This window comes from Danio rerio, chromosome 10 (assembly GCF_052040795.2).
Source record: "Danio rerio strain M-AB ecotype USA chromosome 10, GRCz13ab, whole genome shotgun sequence".
NCBI lineage: Eukaryota > Metazoa > Chordata > Actinopteri > Cypriniformes > Danionidae > Danio > Danio rerio.
In genome coordinates this window covers 45,274,659-45,289,498 of record NC_141030.1, presented here as the reverse complement: position 1 = coordinate 45,289,498, position 14,840 = coordinate 45,274,659, and the positions used below count along the sequence as shown (strand labels likewise).

The window sequence follows — 14,840 nt, the reverse complement described above, 5'->3', positions numbered from 1 at the left end:
CAGGAGCAAATACAAGCACCAGATATGTGTCTAATAGAAAATAATACATTTTATCTATTTTTCTTTTTTCCCCCTTTTGAATACCGATCATTTCATGCGCTTTGCAGCTCTCTGTATTATGCCTCCTGATCTGTCTGGTTTTCAACTAGGTCTGCTAAATGACGTCATTGGGGCGGGTACTTTCGATTTTCATTGTTACAGCTGCTCACCTCTGCTCCTGTTCAAACCAAAAGATCAGCGCGGTTCGAACTAAGATCGACGCGGTTTTTAACATGGCAGGTTTTTACGTCCTTCATACATGTTGAGAGATCGAGTTTATGGACTTGATAAGGGAATATGTCTTGACAGTCCTCACAGACGTGACTCAGACTAATGCAACAAGTAAAATCCTACATGACTTCACGCTTTAACAGACAGTCAAGCAGGTCGCTCATCAGAAGCGCCGCGACAAGGCGCGCATGTGACAGTTTAAACTATCACACACCCAACGCGCACATTCGCATGATATTCAACATGAAACTAATCAGATAGCTCTCTGTGGCGCTGCTGAAATATGACCTGCGAATTGTGGCTGGGCGGCGCCGGTGTGTGTATAGAAATCTGTTTAGAATTCTAAAATCCATGACGCTGCGTGGCCGTGCGTCGCTTCTGGTGTGCGACCTGCTTCATACAGAGAGTGAACCAAAGCGCATTGGTGCCATTTATAATGTATCAAATATATTTTTTTTATCAAATCGCGATTTCTCGATTTAATATAAAATTAAATCGTCGTCAAAACTTAAACTCGAATTAATCGAAAAATTGCCCAGCCCTAGCCTACAGTCAGTGAAAACATCTTACCTGTGTCAGTAATCTTCAGCAGCACGTGTAGCCTCTTTTAGAGAGTCACTCCATCATTGCCAGTTCATTTTAGTCCAAAAGATGATGATAAAAATTAAATCAAGACTTAATGTACTCCTTTTTTTTCCCCCACTTCTCTTTTTTTTTATGCGCTTCACTCTCACGTTTGTCAGTGTCTGACAGGATCGGGTTTCAAAAGCACGTCAATAATCAAGCGCACGCTTTTATCATCAGCTCAAGAAGTTTGTTATTTCAGATATAGACACTTGGCGAGCGCAAGAAATAAAGCAAATAACGTACGCTCGCGCTTCAGACTGGATTGTGAAAAACTACGAGGCACAGGATAGATTCTGCTCTACTCCATGGCTTTGTGGCTGTTCATCAAGACGACGACAAGGCTTGTTTGAGCCCGGATCGACCATGGCTAATTATTATATCTATATATAATTCTGCTGTAAATATGGTCACCAAGATCACCATTAATGATGCTGTTTAATGTTGTAGCAATTACATTGTTTAACCAATAGGTGGCAAAACAAGCAACCGTCAAAAATACGTCACTGAATAGTTCTTCAAAACTGATTAATTAGTAATGAAACAAAGTGTTTATGAGTGAATTATTAAACCATTAATTAAAAATTTATGTGATGGACAAGATTATAATGTTAGATTTATACATTTAGCATTACCAGCAACAGTAGAAAATATTATTTCACAATATTGAACATTTTACTTTTTTTTATAAAGCTAATTATTTCTTGATTTTTGTTTTTAATAAAATTACAGGTTATGTAATGTAATGTGTATTTATATAGCGCATTTATTGTGTATGGCCATACACCCAAAGAGCTTCACAATCATGAGGAAGGGGGGGGTCTCTCCACACCACCACCAGTGTGCAGCATCCACTTGGATGATGTGACGGCAGCCACAGGACAACGGCGCCAGTGCGCTCACCACACACCAGCTATTAGTGGAGTGGAGAGACATTGATAGAGCCAATTCAGTGGAAGGGGATGATTGGGAGGCCATGATCGTAAGGGCTGATAGAGGGACTTTGGCCAGGTCACCGGGGTTACACCCCTGCTCTTTCACGAGAAGTGCCATGGGATTTTTAATGACCACAGAGAGTCAGGACTTCGGTTTAACGTCTCATCCGAAAGATGGCGCCCACTGAGTTTAGTGTCCCTTTCACTTTTACTGGGGCATTAGAACTCACACAGACCACAGGTTGAGCGCCCCCTGCTGTCCTCACTAACACCACTTCCAACAGCAACCTAGTGTTCCCTAGTGGTCTCCCATCCAGGTACTGACCAGGCTCAGCCCTGCTTAGCTTCAGTGAGTAACCGGTCTTGGGCTGCAGGGTGATATGGCTCTAACTTATGTTTGTAAAACCCAAAGTTTCTTGCAGTTATGTTTTGTAATAAATGGAAAGCAAATGACTTTTGTCTCCTTTTTTTGCTGATCCTAAAAACGATTTGTTTGGGATCCCATAGCAGAAAAACTGATTTTGTCTAAACGTGTTTTCATTTTTGATTCAGGCTCATTATCTTTCAGTTAGTGACCTCGTTGTTTCTTATTCTGTGTTTAGTTTTAACTTTTGCGTGTTCTAATTTTACACACGGTTTACAAATTTTTTTTTTATTTGTGCGCATTATTTTTTAATCTGCAATCCCGATACTTTAGGTGGGGGCTTGATCCCATATGGTCCAATTCATGACTCAAAAACCCTAGTGTGATCCGAACCGTGCGATTAGTGATGCGTTAAACCACTAGTAATAAAGTACAATACTTTGCCCATCGCTTGATTAAACTGCTGAACATGAACATCAGAGGAGCTCTGGAAGCACATTAGATGATGCCGGCATTTTTAAGTTTTGAAGGTCATTCATGGAGGCTTGATTTGAGTTTTACTAAGTTGAGTTGTAGTCAGCGCGCTCTGCCTTCGCTGAAGTTTCCGGAGGCTAAAAATAGAGCATAGATTCACGATTGACTGAATTAGTAAGTCTGCAGGGTCTGGCTGTCATTTGACTTTGCCTCAGTTTAACCTGCGCTGTCACATATTCTCTCATCTTTAAAACTTTGCAGGCCGCATGCATTGTTGCAGCGCTTTGCAGAGTTTCAGAGCGGGTTGTTGATGTGTGAATCGATGGTGAGATGTTTATGCCACATTTTTTTTAAACCGTTCCTCTAGTGCAGTATTCATTATTTTTGTTCTAAACATGTGGAAATTGAAGTACAGTTGAAGCCTGAATTATTAGCCCTCATGTATATATTTTTTTCCTCACAAATTTCTGTTTAACGGAAAGAGGATTTCTTTGATCACATTTCTAAACATAAGTTTAATAACTCCTTTCTAATAACTGATTTGTTTTATCTTTGCTATGATGACGGTAGATAACATTTTGCTAGGTTTTATTCAAGATACTAGCATTTAGCTTAAAGGGACATTTAAAGGCTTTAATAGGTTAATTAAGGTAACTAGGCAGGTTAGGGTAATTAGGTAAGTCATCGTATAATGATGGTTTGTTCTGTAGACAATCTATAACAAATACAGCTTAAAGGGGATGATAATTCTGACCTTAAAATAGTTTTAAAAAAAGTTTAAATTTTAGCCGAAATAAAACAAATAAGACTTTCTCCAGAAAGAACCATAAAACCAGTCATAAGTGTACATTTTTGAAAATTGAGCTTTCTGCATTATCTGTAAAAAAAAAAAAAAAAAAAACTTTTTATTGATGTATGGTTTGTTGGGATAAGACAGTACTTGGCTGAGAAATTACATGGATGCATGGATGGATGGATTGATTACTTTGACAAACAACCTACATGTATTTTTGGCTATTGTCAAAAAAAAATAAATAAATACCTGTGCAACTTAAGTGGTCCAGGGTCACAAATATGAATCTACTGTATGTATGTTGATGTACAGTCGGTACATTTTTTAGTAGGATGTTTAGATTTGTTTTATTCAGAAAAGAAGTGTTAAATTAATACAAAATTATACGTTTATGTTAGAAAATATTTGTATTTGTTTTTATTATAGGTGGGAATAGATTCATTTTTTTTAATCTAGATACATTTTGGAATTTATCTAGATGAATCTAAATAAAAATGGCTCATTTTAATTCTGCCGAAGGCATTCAGAATATGTGTGCTACCCAAATAACCCAAAGTCTTTGAGAACGGGTTTCTCAAGCCAAGTGGCGAATTAGACTAGGAACTCATCTCCTGTTTCCAAAATGCATCACAAACTGCTTGAGAAACTGTTTTACTCTGATAATTGGTGATGAAAATAAACAATGTTCAATAAGATGTACTTGTGTTTACTAACTGTTTATTCAGTTAAACATGAATGATGAACTGTGGGCCTACATAAGATCCAAACAGTAACTTTTGATTACCTTAATCTGACTAAAGTCATAACTAAACTAAACAGAAAAAGGTCTTTAGGACCGTTCGCCATATTTTCTTACAAGATCCACACGCGGCTAGTAAAAGACGGCACACACATACACACACACATCACGAAATGGCTTTTTTTCCTTTCCATTTGGCGTACGTTATTAAATTACATAACGTTCTTACTCTTTATTTGCATCTAATACCCCAGTTTTTCACGGGGGATGAATGAAATGTTCATGAGTTAAAGTGAAACTGCCGAACTGCAATTAACGGGCGTCCTGGTGAATTCAGACGGTTCACCGGTCAGGTATAGATGCACGCTAATATATCAAGGGGAAAGTCATCATAGCTTGCACAAAATAGACCCAGCTCCCAACCCAACTTTGAGAATAGATTAACGGCCCAATTTTTTTCGCGCAATAAGAGTCTCGCGTTAATGTAGGGCGTTAATGCCGATAACGGCCCACCACTATTTTTGTTAACTCTTCTATTTCACTCTTCATATAAAAAATATTGAGCAGTTGTATTTAACATTAATAACTATCAAAACTGTTTGTTGATCAGCAGATCACCATATCAGGAATATTTCTAAAAACTTCTATGACCCGAAGGCTGGAGTAATGATAATAAAACAAATAAAATATAAATAAAACAAAACAAACATCTCAAACTGTTATCTGTGGCCTTCTGTTGCTTATGCATTTGCACTTGTATATCTGACGGTCAAATAGCCCACAACATGTGCGCTCTCGTGTTTTTATTTATTTTATTTTATTTATTTATTCTTTTATTTTATTATTATTATTATTTTTTTTTTTTTCATTTTTGGGAGGTGTCAAATTTACATATGTGGTTTGAACGACCAGATGCAATTAGACCTGCATCCCAGACCACCTCCTGAAGTGGTCTGAGCGATCAGATCTACAATTTAAGTCAAAATTATTCCCCCTCCTTTGAGCAAGAAATTTTTCACAGTGTTTTATCCATTTTTTTTCTTCTGGAGAAAGTCTTATTTGTTTTATTTAGGCTAGAATAAACCAGTTTTAAATAAAAAAACAAAACAAAAAACTTTTAAGGTCAATATTATTAGCCACTGATTGTGTACAGAATAAACCATTGTGATAAAATGATTTCCCTAATTGCCCTAACTTTCCCTAATTGACCTAGTTAAGCCTTTAAATGTCACTTTAAACTGAATACTGGTATCTTGAATAATATCTAGTCAAATATTATGTGCTGTCATCATGGCAAAGATAAAAGAAATGAGTTTTTAGAAATTACTAATTGAAACTATTATACTCAGAAAGGTGTTATTCTTTTTGTTACACAGAAATTGAAGGAATATATATATATATATATATATATATATATATATATATATAGGAGGGCTAAAAATTCTGACTTCGACTGTATATCCATCTCAGTGCATTTACACCTGTCCTATTCATGATAAGATAACTATCCCATAATAAAAAACGCATGAAGTGACCAGGTGTAAACAGCTCCAATGTGATTCACTTGATTGAATTCACGTAATTACTATAATCGAAATGACACCTAATTAAAGCGATCATTTATTTTGCATAATGCATGTCAGTAGACTCTCAGTTTTGTCACCTATAATAGCTTCATATGGTTTCCTCTGCTCTCCACTCTCCTCCATCTGGACTGATTTATTCACTGTTTCCAAACCTCTTCAGACTCCCTAAAAAAACCTCCAGATGGCTGTTTTCAGTGACTAACGTCCCCATGCTCTGCTGTCCTGTGACCCTGCACAGAGGAGCCAGATTAATTCCGACAAACAGCTTGACTGTTTGCTGTTTCCCCGTCCCGAGCGTTACTTCTGCATCTCCCTGACTCACTGTTTTACTTACACGGACATCTTTCCACACTCCGGTGCTCAGCTGCTGTCCTTGCTTGACTAATCCACTTTAATGATCCCTGAGGGACAATTCAGATGCCCTAACAGCAACATCAAATGAAGAGCGCACACGTGTACATGCATGTGCTGATGTAGATAAACATGACAAAATATGGCAAAAACCGTTCCCTCGGGGTCCTGCGTTTCATTGTTCTTTTATATTTATTTACAACATTGATTTAATTTTTAAGTATAATTCTTTTCTCAAATATAGCATGAAAGGAAGGACATTTAATTACGTTTTCAAAGCTCACATTCCCACTAGAGGATGACACAGAAGGGAATTTTCACACCTGTCCCCGTCCCACTCCCACAGAAAGAAATCTTGTCCCGTCCCACTTTCAGACCAAAGTAAAAAAAAAAATATCCAGTCCCATCCCGCTTCTGGAAAAATTACTCCCATTCCGCTTATATCATTTTTTATTTTATTATTATTATTATTATTATTATTTCTTAATTTAGACTTTAGGTAATACATAGACTTTGATTTTATCTGCTCCCCATTACGTTTAGACCAGCTGCCTGTTTCTAGATATTTTTGGAATGTAATGTGTATTTATATAGATCATTTGTGTAGGGCCATACGCCCAAAGCGCTTCACAGTCATGAGGGGGGGGGTCTCTCCACACCACCACCAGTGTGCAGCATCCACTTGGATGATGCGACGGCTGCCACAGGACAACGGTGCTAGTGCGCTCACTACACACCAGCTATTAGTGGAGTGGAGAGACAGTGATCGAGCCAATTCAGTGGATGATTGGGAGGCCATGATCGTAAGGGCCGATAGAGGGACTTTGGCCAGGACACCGGGGTTACACCCCTGCTCTTTCACTAGAAGTGCCATGGGATTTTTAATGACCACAGAGAGTCAGGACCTCGGTTAAACGTCTCATCAGAAAGACGGCGCCCACTGACAGTGTAGTGTCCCCTTCACTTTTTTTGGGGCATTAGGACTCACGCAGACCACAGGTTGAGCGCCCCCTGCTGGCCTCTCTAACACCACTTCCAACAGCAACCTAGTTTTTCCCAATTGGTCTCCCATCCAGGTACTGACCAGGCTCAGCCCTGCTTAGCTTCAGTGAGTAACCGGTCTTGGTTTAGATTAGATTAGATTCAACTTTATTGTCATCACACATGTGCAAGTACAAGACACTGAAATGCAGTTTAGGTCTAACCAGCAGTGCAAAAGCAGCAAGTGCAGGAGACAAGAATATGTTATAAAGTGCAGTTATTGAAAAAAACTATGGTGATAATTACAGATAGATGTACTGTGAACATTATATACAGGTTGTATTAGCTATGAACAGAGATTTACAATAGATGAATATATGTACAGGTTGCTATTAATAATTAGAAGTGTGCAGATAGATAAACATAGTTACAAATGTAAATGTACACTGAAAAAAATTATTCAAAGATGATTCCTTGGATTTACTCTATTTTTTTATGTTTAGTAGTTTTAAACACTTTATTTGGGCTGAATTTAAAGAAACAAATTAAGTTGAACATTATTAAATCTAATTTGTTTGTTTGAATTCAACACAAATAAATCGTTTGCAACAGTTTTGCATGCAGCACTTTTTTTAGTGTATATGTACTAGGGATGGGAAGATTAACCGATATGTATCGATACGCGGTCATGCGCGTGCACGATGCGAGTGCATCGGTTGAGCAGCAGAGGATGAATGAAATTTTGGAAGCAAATCGAGATGCATCGGTTTTTGCGAGATGCATCGGTTTTTCCGAGATACAGCTTATATTTTTAATATAGAATGTATTTTTTATTTATTAACAAGTGTTGTCAACCTGTTTTTGGCGCATAATTTAATCGACCTACATAAAGTAAGCCTTAGCAACGGATTTGCGGATGTGTACACTTACACTACAACTCAGTGTATCAGGTGTGCGGATGAAGCTAGTGGTGCGCCCTCAGAAAGCTCGAGAAGCAAAACAAACATTTTATTCCTCACTGAGTTTTAAATCTAAAGTATGGCAAGCAACATTATGGATTTAAGGATGGACGACATGACAGGACAGATGCAATTTGCATAATGTGCCGCGCATCTGTAAAATATGCGGGCAGTACGACTAATCTGAAATCTCACTTGAAGCGGCGCCACGGAGTTGTTGTGGAAGCATCTTCCAGTGTTCCTGCATCCTCGGCTTTCGCACTGCTTCAACCAGCTCCAAAAGTGGTGAGAAAAGTATTGCAAGTTTTTTTTTCCGTGCGCAACAGTTTTGTGCGCTCTATGCCAATAACGGATGCTATTGCATTGTTCATCTGCAAAGATATTCAGCCTAGTGTCACGGAGAACGAAGGTTTTAAACACCTCCTCCTGTTTATTTTTATTTAATTATAATAATAATAATATTAATAATAATAATGATAAATATAATGGGTGTCAACGGTGCACAGTGGGTAGTTTGACCACCTCACAGCAAGAAGATTGCTGGTTTGTTATATTTTAATTAGCCTGTTGTTTACAGTGACAGTGATGTTTCAAAGCAGCATAACACTGCTAGTTCACGACCTTAAGTTTTGAATATTCAGTGGCACTATATATCTTTGTAAAACTTGTTTTCATAGTTGAAAAGTTAAATCACAATTCTTGTTGTGCAATGGTAAACCTTTATGTTGAAAGAGTGTAAATATATATATATTTTTTTAATATACACCTATACATTCTGTTTATCTTGAAAATACTTAAATAATATGTGCTAAATGTTCTAAAATGGCTCTCTACTGTAAACTGACACTCTGTCTCTGAGAGAAGAGCCAGTTTGTAAAAAAAGTCTTGGTTTTGCTTGGTTAATAAATAATCAAACTCATTCAATGGCACAGCATCCTCTTTCACATAATCTCATAAACTTGATCTAATTAGTTAGTGCTGAAATATCGCATCGTATCGTGATATGGGTGTGAATCGTATCGTGTTGCATCGCAATATGTCACAAATGTATCGCTAATATATCGGATCGTATTCTTTGTATCGAGATGCGTATCGGATCGGCATTATAGCTTAGATGCCCAACCCTAATATGTACAGTGGGTGTGTACATAATTACAAATGTCAATGTGCAGTGGGTATGTACAGTTCAAATAAATGAATCAGTGCAATATATATGAGCAATTTTTTTAATGTGCAAATGTTAAACAGTGCAGATTGTGATTGTGGGGATTATAAGTTAAAAGTTCAAGAGAGAGACAGTTCTGGGGGAGCCTGAAGCGGCTGCCGGAAGGCAGAAGTGAAAACAGTCTGTGAGCAGGGTGAGAGGTGTCCTTTAGAATACTGCGTGCTCGGCGCAGACAGTGTTTCTTCTGGATGTCCTCAATGGCTGGCAGTGTGGTCCCTGTGATGCGTTGGGCAGTTTTCACCACCCGCTGCAGTGCCTTACGCTCAGCAACAGAGCAGCTTCCATACCAGACTGTGACGCATTTGGTCAAGATGCTTTCTATTGTGCAGCGGTAGAAGTTCACCAAGACGGCTGATGAAAGCTGGTTCTTCTTAAGTTGCCTTAAGAAAAATACGTGCTGGTGAGCCTTCTTGACCATGCTGGAGGTTTTGGGGGTCCAGGAAAGGTCCTTTGAGATGCGGGTCCTTAGGAACTTGAAGGATGAGACAAGCTCAACGGCCATCCCATTAATGTGGATATGATCATGTGAGCCTGTTCGTCCCTTTCTGATGTCCACAATGAGCTCCTTGGTCTTGTTGGTGTTAAATGCTGTATTTCCTCCCTGTAGGCAGTCTTGTCATTGTTGCTGATTAGACCAATGACTGTGGTGTCATCTGCAAATTTGATGATGGTGTTGGATCTGTTCACTTGCCTACAGTCGATGCTATTAGGTTTTTAGAGAAGGGATTTTAGAGATACAGATTTTAGAGATTTTTTTAAAATAAAATAATATTCCTGATTATGGTGATGCAACATTTTTTTTCACAAAGTGGTGAGATGAAAGTTTTTCTCTAACATGTTTATTTGAATAAAAGAGCAAGGAATTTTTTCCACAGTATTTCCTATATTTTTTCTTGTGGAGAAAGTCTTATTTGTTTTATTTCAGCTGGAATAAATGCGGTTTTAAATAAAAAAAAATAATAATAATTTAAAGTCCATATTTGAGCCCCATTAAGCAATATTTGTTTTTGATTGTCTACAGAACAAACCACTGTCATATATAGTTGAAGTCAGAATTATTAGCCCCCCTGACTTATTAGCGCCCGTTTATTTTTTTTTCCCAATTTCTGTTTAATGGAGGAAAGATTGTTTCTGCACATTTCTAAGCATAATAGTTTTAAAAACCTATTTCTAATAACTGATTTATTTTATCTTTGCTATGATGACAGTAAATAATATTTTACTTGTTATTTTTAAAGACACTTCTATACAGCTTAAAGTGACATTTAAAGGCTTAACTAGGTTAATAAGGTGAACTAGGCAGGTTAGGGTAATTAGGCAAGTTATTCTATAAAGATGGTTTGTTCTGTAGATTATCGGAAAAAAAATTTGCTCAAAGGGGGCTAATAATTTTGTCCCAAAAATAGTTTTTAAAAAATTCAAAACTGCTTTTATTCTAGCCGAAATAAAACAAATAAGACTTTCTCCAGAAGAAAAAATATTATCAGACATGATGTGAAAATTTCCTTGCTCTGTTAAACATCATTTGGGAAATATTTAAAAAAGAAAAAAAAATCAAAAGGGGCCTAATAATTCTGACTTCAACTGTATTTAAGACTTGCCTAATTAACCTTAAGCCTTTAAATGTCACTTTAAGCTGAATACTAGTATTTTAAAAAATATCTAGTCAAATATTATTTACTGTCATCATGACAAAAAATAAAATAAATGAGTTATTGAAACTATCATGTTTAGAAACGTATTGACTGCATCTGTATGTAGCGATATTGATTTTAATTCGAGCTATCATGCAGCTCTTGTTCTGACGCATTATTTAGCAAAAGCCTGTTGAAGTGTGAGTGGTGTTCGGGGGTTCTGGCTGAACTCCAGGACCCTGTAAAGGACACATGGATCATCCGTTGAGTTCTCCTCCCCAGTGGTGTTTTGGGCGGCCGGCTGGCTGTGTATCTGTGGATTTGACTCCCTGAAGGCTGTTTATTCCCCGAATGTTGTTTGTTCCCCGTCCTCATGACAGCTGGATGAGCTTTTCAGGCTCCTGAGGGAACATTGGTGGCCTCTTGGGGTCTTAGACCAGCAGCCTGCCATGGGGAATACAAACCACAGGGTGCAACAAAAAGAAGATTTAATTGAAAATATAGCAATGCATACATGCATACCGTGATGAAATGGACAAACAAGTATGTTGCAATTAGGCATGCATTGCAACAATAATGATGGACCAAAAGAGATAACTCTGGATGCACTTGGCCAAAAACTTAAATCAAAAATACAAAAAATAAATAAATGAATTAAAAAATACAACATCCAAAATAATTAGAATTGGCATATTTCAAAGGCTTGTTAAGACTTGTTAAGGCTTGCAAAGTTGTTTTGCTAAATTGGCCTTTACAATACACCCAAGAAAATGAAATTTATACTTAGTAAATAAAGTAATAATAGTTCATGTAAAGTCAGTTTCTGTACTATAAACAAGCTAGGTCTGTTTCGCTGTCAATGGTATGCAACCATATTCCTCGTTGCAAAAGATAAGCATACCAGATATTACAATATTACAGTTAGATAAAAACAGTAAGACTCGCTTCATCTGCTGTTGTGCTCCAAGCATCTGCCAGTTTCGTGAACGTCATGAAATTAAATAATGTTTTGATGCCAAAAATATATTCATATCTGTCAGGGGTTCTAATTATTTTGGCCACTGTATTATTATTATTATTATTATACTAGAATCATGCTAACAATATGCTAATCCATTGTAGAATCATGTTAACATCATGCCAATTCATGCTAGAATCATGCTAACAACATGCTAATTCATACTAGAAACATGTTTATACTAGACACATGTTAGAAGCATGCCATCCCTCCCTCAATGGATCCATCCATCCCTCCCTGAATACATCCTTCCCTTCCTCAATACATCCACCCATCCATCCTTCCCTCAATAAATCCATCCCTCCCTCAATAGATCCATCCATCCCTCCCACAATAGATCCATCCATCCCTCCCTCCTTCAATAGATCCATCCATCCATCCCTCCATCAATACATCCATCCATCCCTCCCTCAATACATCCATCCGTGCCTCCCTCAATAAATCCATCCATCCTTCCCTCAATAGATCCATCCATCCTTTCCTCCTTCAATAGATCCATCCATCTTTCCCTCCCTCAATAGATCCACCCATCCCTCCCTCCCTCAATAGATCAATCCATCCCTCAATATATCCATCCATCCCTCCCTCAAAAGATCCATCCATCCCTCAATATATCCATCCCTCCCTCCCTCAAAAGATCCATCCATCCATTCCTCCTTCCCTTAATAATCCAGTTATCCCTCCCTCTCTCAATAGATCCATCCATCCCTCCCTCCTTCGATAGATCCATACATGCATAAACTGCTGCCAACAGGCTTTGTCAAGCCAGCCTCCAAATTGTCTTGACAAATTTTACTATCTAGGTATTAATTATTACGCAGCTTTCTGGAATACTTGATTCTGATTGGCCAGTTGTAACTTTTCAAGTTATGTTACTCCCAAATAACAACCGCTAAATAACATCCAGGAATTTCCAATCACCTTGACTGTCATTTATATAATTACATCCACATTCATATGTTTCTTCTTGTCTGTCACACTGCATTTTATATTGGACTGTTATTGACTATATGGTACAATCTTTTGAATGAATAATGCACAGGTTAGTGTATACTCCATTCAGCTGTTTTTGTCTCTGTTGGTTCTGCGTTTAAATAAAGGTTTAATCAACCATATGTTTTGCTGCAAGTAACCATGTAAAAAGCAGTATAAAGTACAACCAGGATAGTTGGTTGCAGAATATAGCCCTTCAGTCTTCGCCTTTCAGGCTTTATTCTGTGATAACAACCTCCTGAATGTACTTTATCCCTAATCTATCAATATATTATTTTGGTTCATATCTTTGCAAAAGAATCAGATAGATCTTTTGTGCGTGTGTGTGTGTGTGTGTGTGTGTGTGTGTGTGTGTGTGTGTGTGTGTGTGTTTAGTCCTACAAAGCTATTACTATTCGAGTAATCGTCACAGTGTGCAGCTAAAAATTTTGGTGCATGATTTCGGGTAAAAGTATCATCATTACCATCACTGCAGAAGCATCTGGTTCTGAACTACAATATAAGGGGTGTCAAAATTAATCGTTTCTTCGATGCACCGCGATGCAGACGCGGACAATTCGGTATCGGTTCAGTAATAATCATAACCGGTTATTACTGACGTCATTTACCTCATATGCGCTCTGTCGCGAGGGATACGATCGCGAGTATTTACAACGCTCTAACTACTTAATACTCATGAACTGTGCACAATTTCACTGTGTGTGTTTGAGAATGAAAGTAGCCTACTCCATTTCTCTCTCTCTCTCTCTCGCTCTGTCTTTGTCTCTCTCTCTCTTTCTCACACACACACAGTGGCCCATTTGACCTGCTGGCGTGGCTTTTCTTCTCCTCTCGGCTGTTTTACAGCGATACTTTTGGATACAGAAACGAGCGCGTGTCTGCAGAGTTTTCTCTACCGTGTCTATAATAGATCAGCTGTGAGATCGCCGCTGCCGCCTGCCGCTTATCATTCATCTGAAGAGCGCAGCGCGCAAGAGCCAATCGCAACCGCTTTTGTTGAGGGTGTAACCAATCAAAGGAGAACTAGACAAGATTCAGAAATTGAGCTGGATATTTATATTTGTTTATATTATTTGCTAAATGCTCGTTTTTTTTTAAAGTTACAGTTTATATATCTGACTGTTTGTATTAAATGACACAATTGTATTACAAATAATATATAAGTATAAATATATTCATACATTTTAATACAAGAGCTGCTGCTGTGAAAAAAATATAAAAGCATCATCAATGCACCGTGAGCACCGACATATCGAATTGAACCGAATCGATGGCATGATAATCGTTACCGAACCGTGAGACTAGTGTAGGTTCACAGCTCTATACAATATATGCAATTTATCTGATTAACCGGAGTAATTCTTCTTGTTTTCAGTGGGCGACTTTAAGAATGGAGCGAGGAGCCAGAGAGAAGAATCAGCATCTCTACAAACCCTACAGCAATGGTGAAATATTGAAAAAATATCATTCGCATGAGCTGCCACCAATGTCATTTCTTCATCATCTTAAACCCTGCTCTCTTTCTTCTTCTCCCTTAGGGATCATTGCTAAAGAACCAGCGTCTCTGGAGCAGGAGATCCAGGAGATGCGGCGGGGCGGTGCCGAGCCCGAGTTTGACATGTCTGACATCTTTCATTTCTGTCGGCGCGGCGTGGAGAGCATCGTAGATGATGAAGTGACTAAACGCTTTACAGCCGAGGAGCTGGAGTCCTGGAATCTACTGACCCGGAGCAACTATAACTTCCACCACATCAGCACCAGGCTCACGGCGCTCTGGGGGGTCGGCGTCCTCATCCGCTATGGCTTTCTGCTGCCGCTCAGGTGAGAGAGGGAAGGACTCTGGATGCTAAACTACAATTCAGTTCAAGTTTATTTGTATAGGGCTTTTCACAAT

The 14,840-nt window shown here is 38.2% G+C and overlaps 1 protein-coding gene across 2 annotated transcripts in view; it reads left to right on the top strand.

Moving 5' to 3' along the window:
• Positions 1 to 14,840, top strand: part of gpat4 (glycerol-3-phosphate acyltransferase 4) — a 37,598-nt gene that overhangs the window by 5,349 nt on the left and 17,409 nt on the right. Inside the window, exons 1-3 of one of the 2 annotated variants that reach the window (XM_087269714.1) lie at positions 11,891 to 13,430; positions 14,265 to 14,391; positions 14,485 to 14,767. In XM_087269714.1, the coding sequence (XP_087125840.1) occupies positions 14,337 to 14,391; positions 14,485 to 14,767 (338 nt within the window). In that variant the 5' untranslated portion in view covers positions 11,891 to 13,430; positions 14,265 to 14,336. 2 annotated transcript variants of the gene reach the window in all.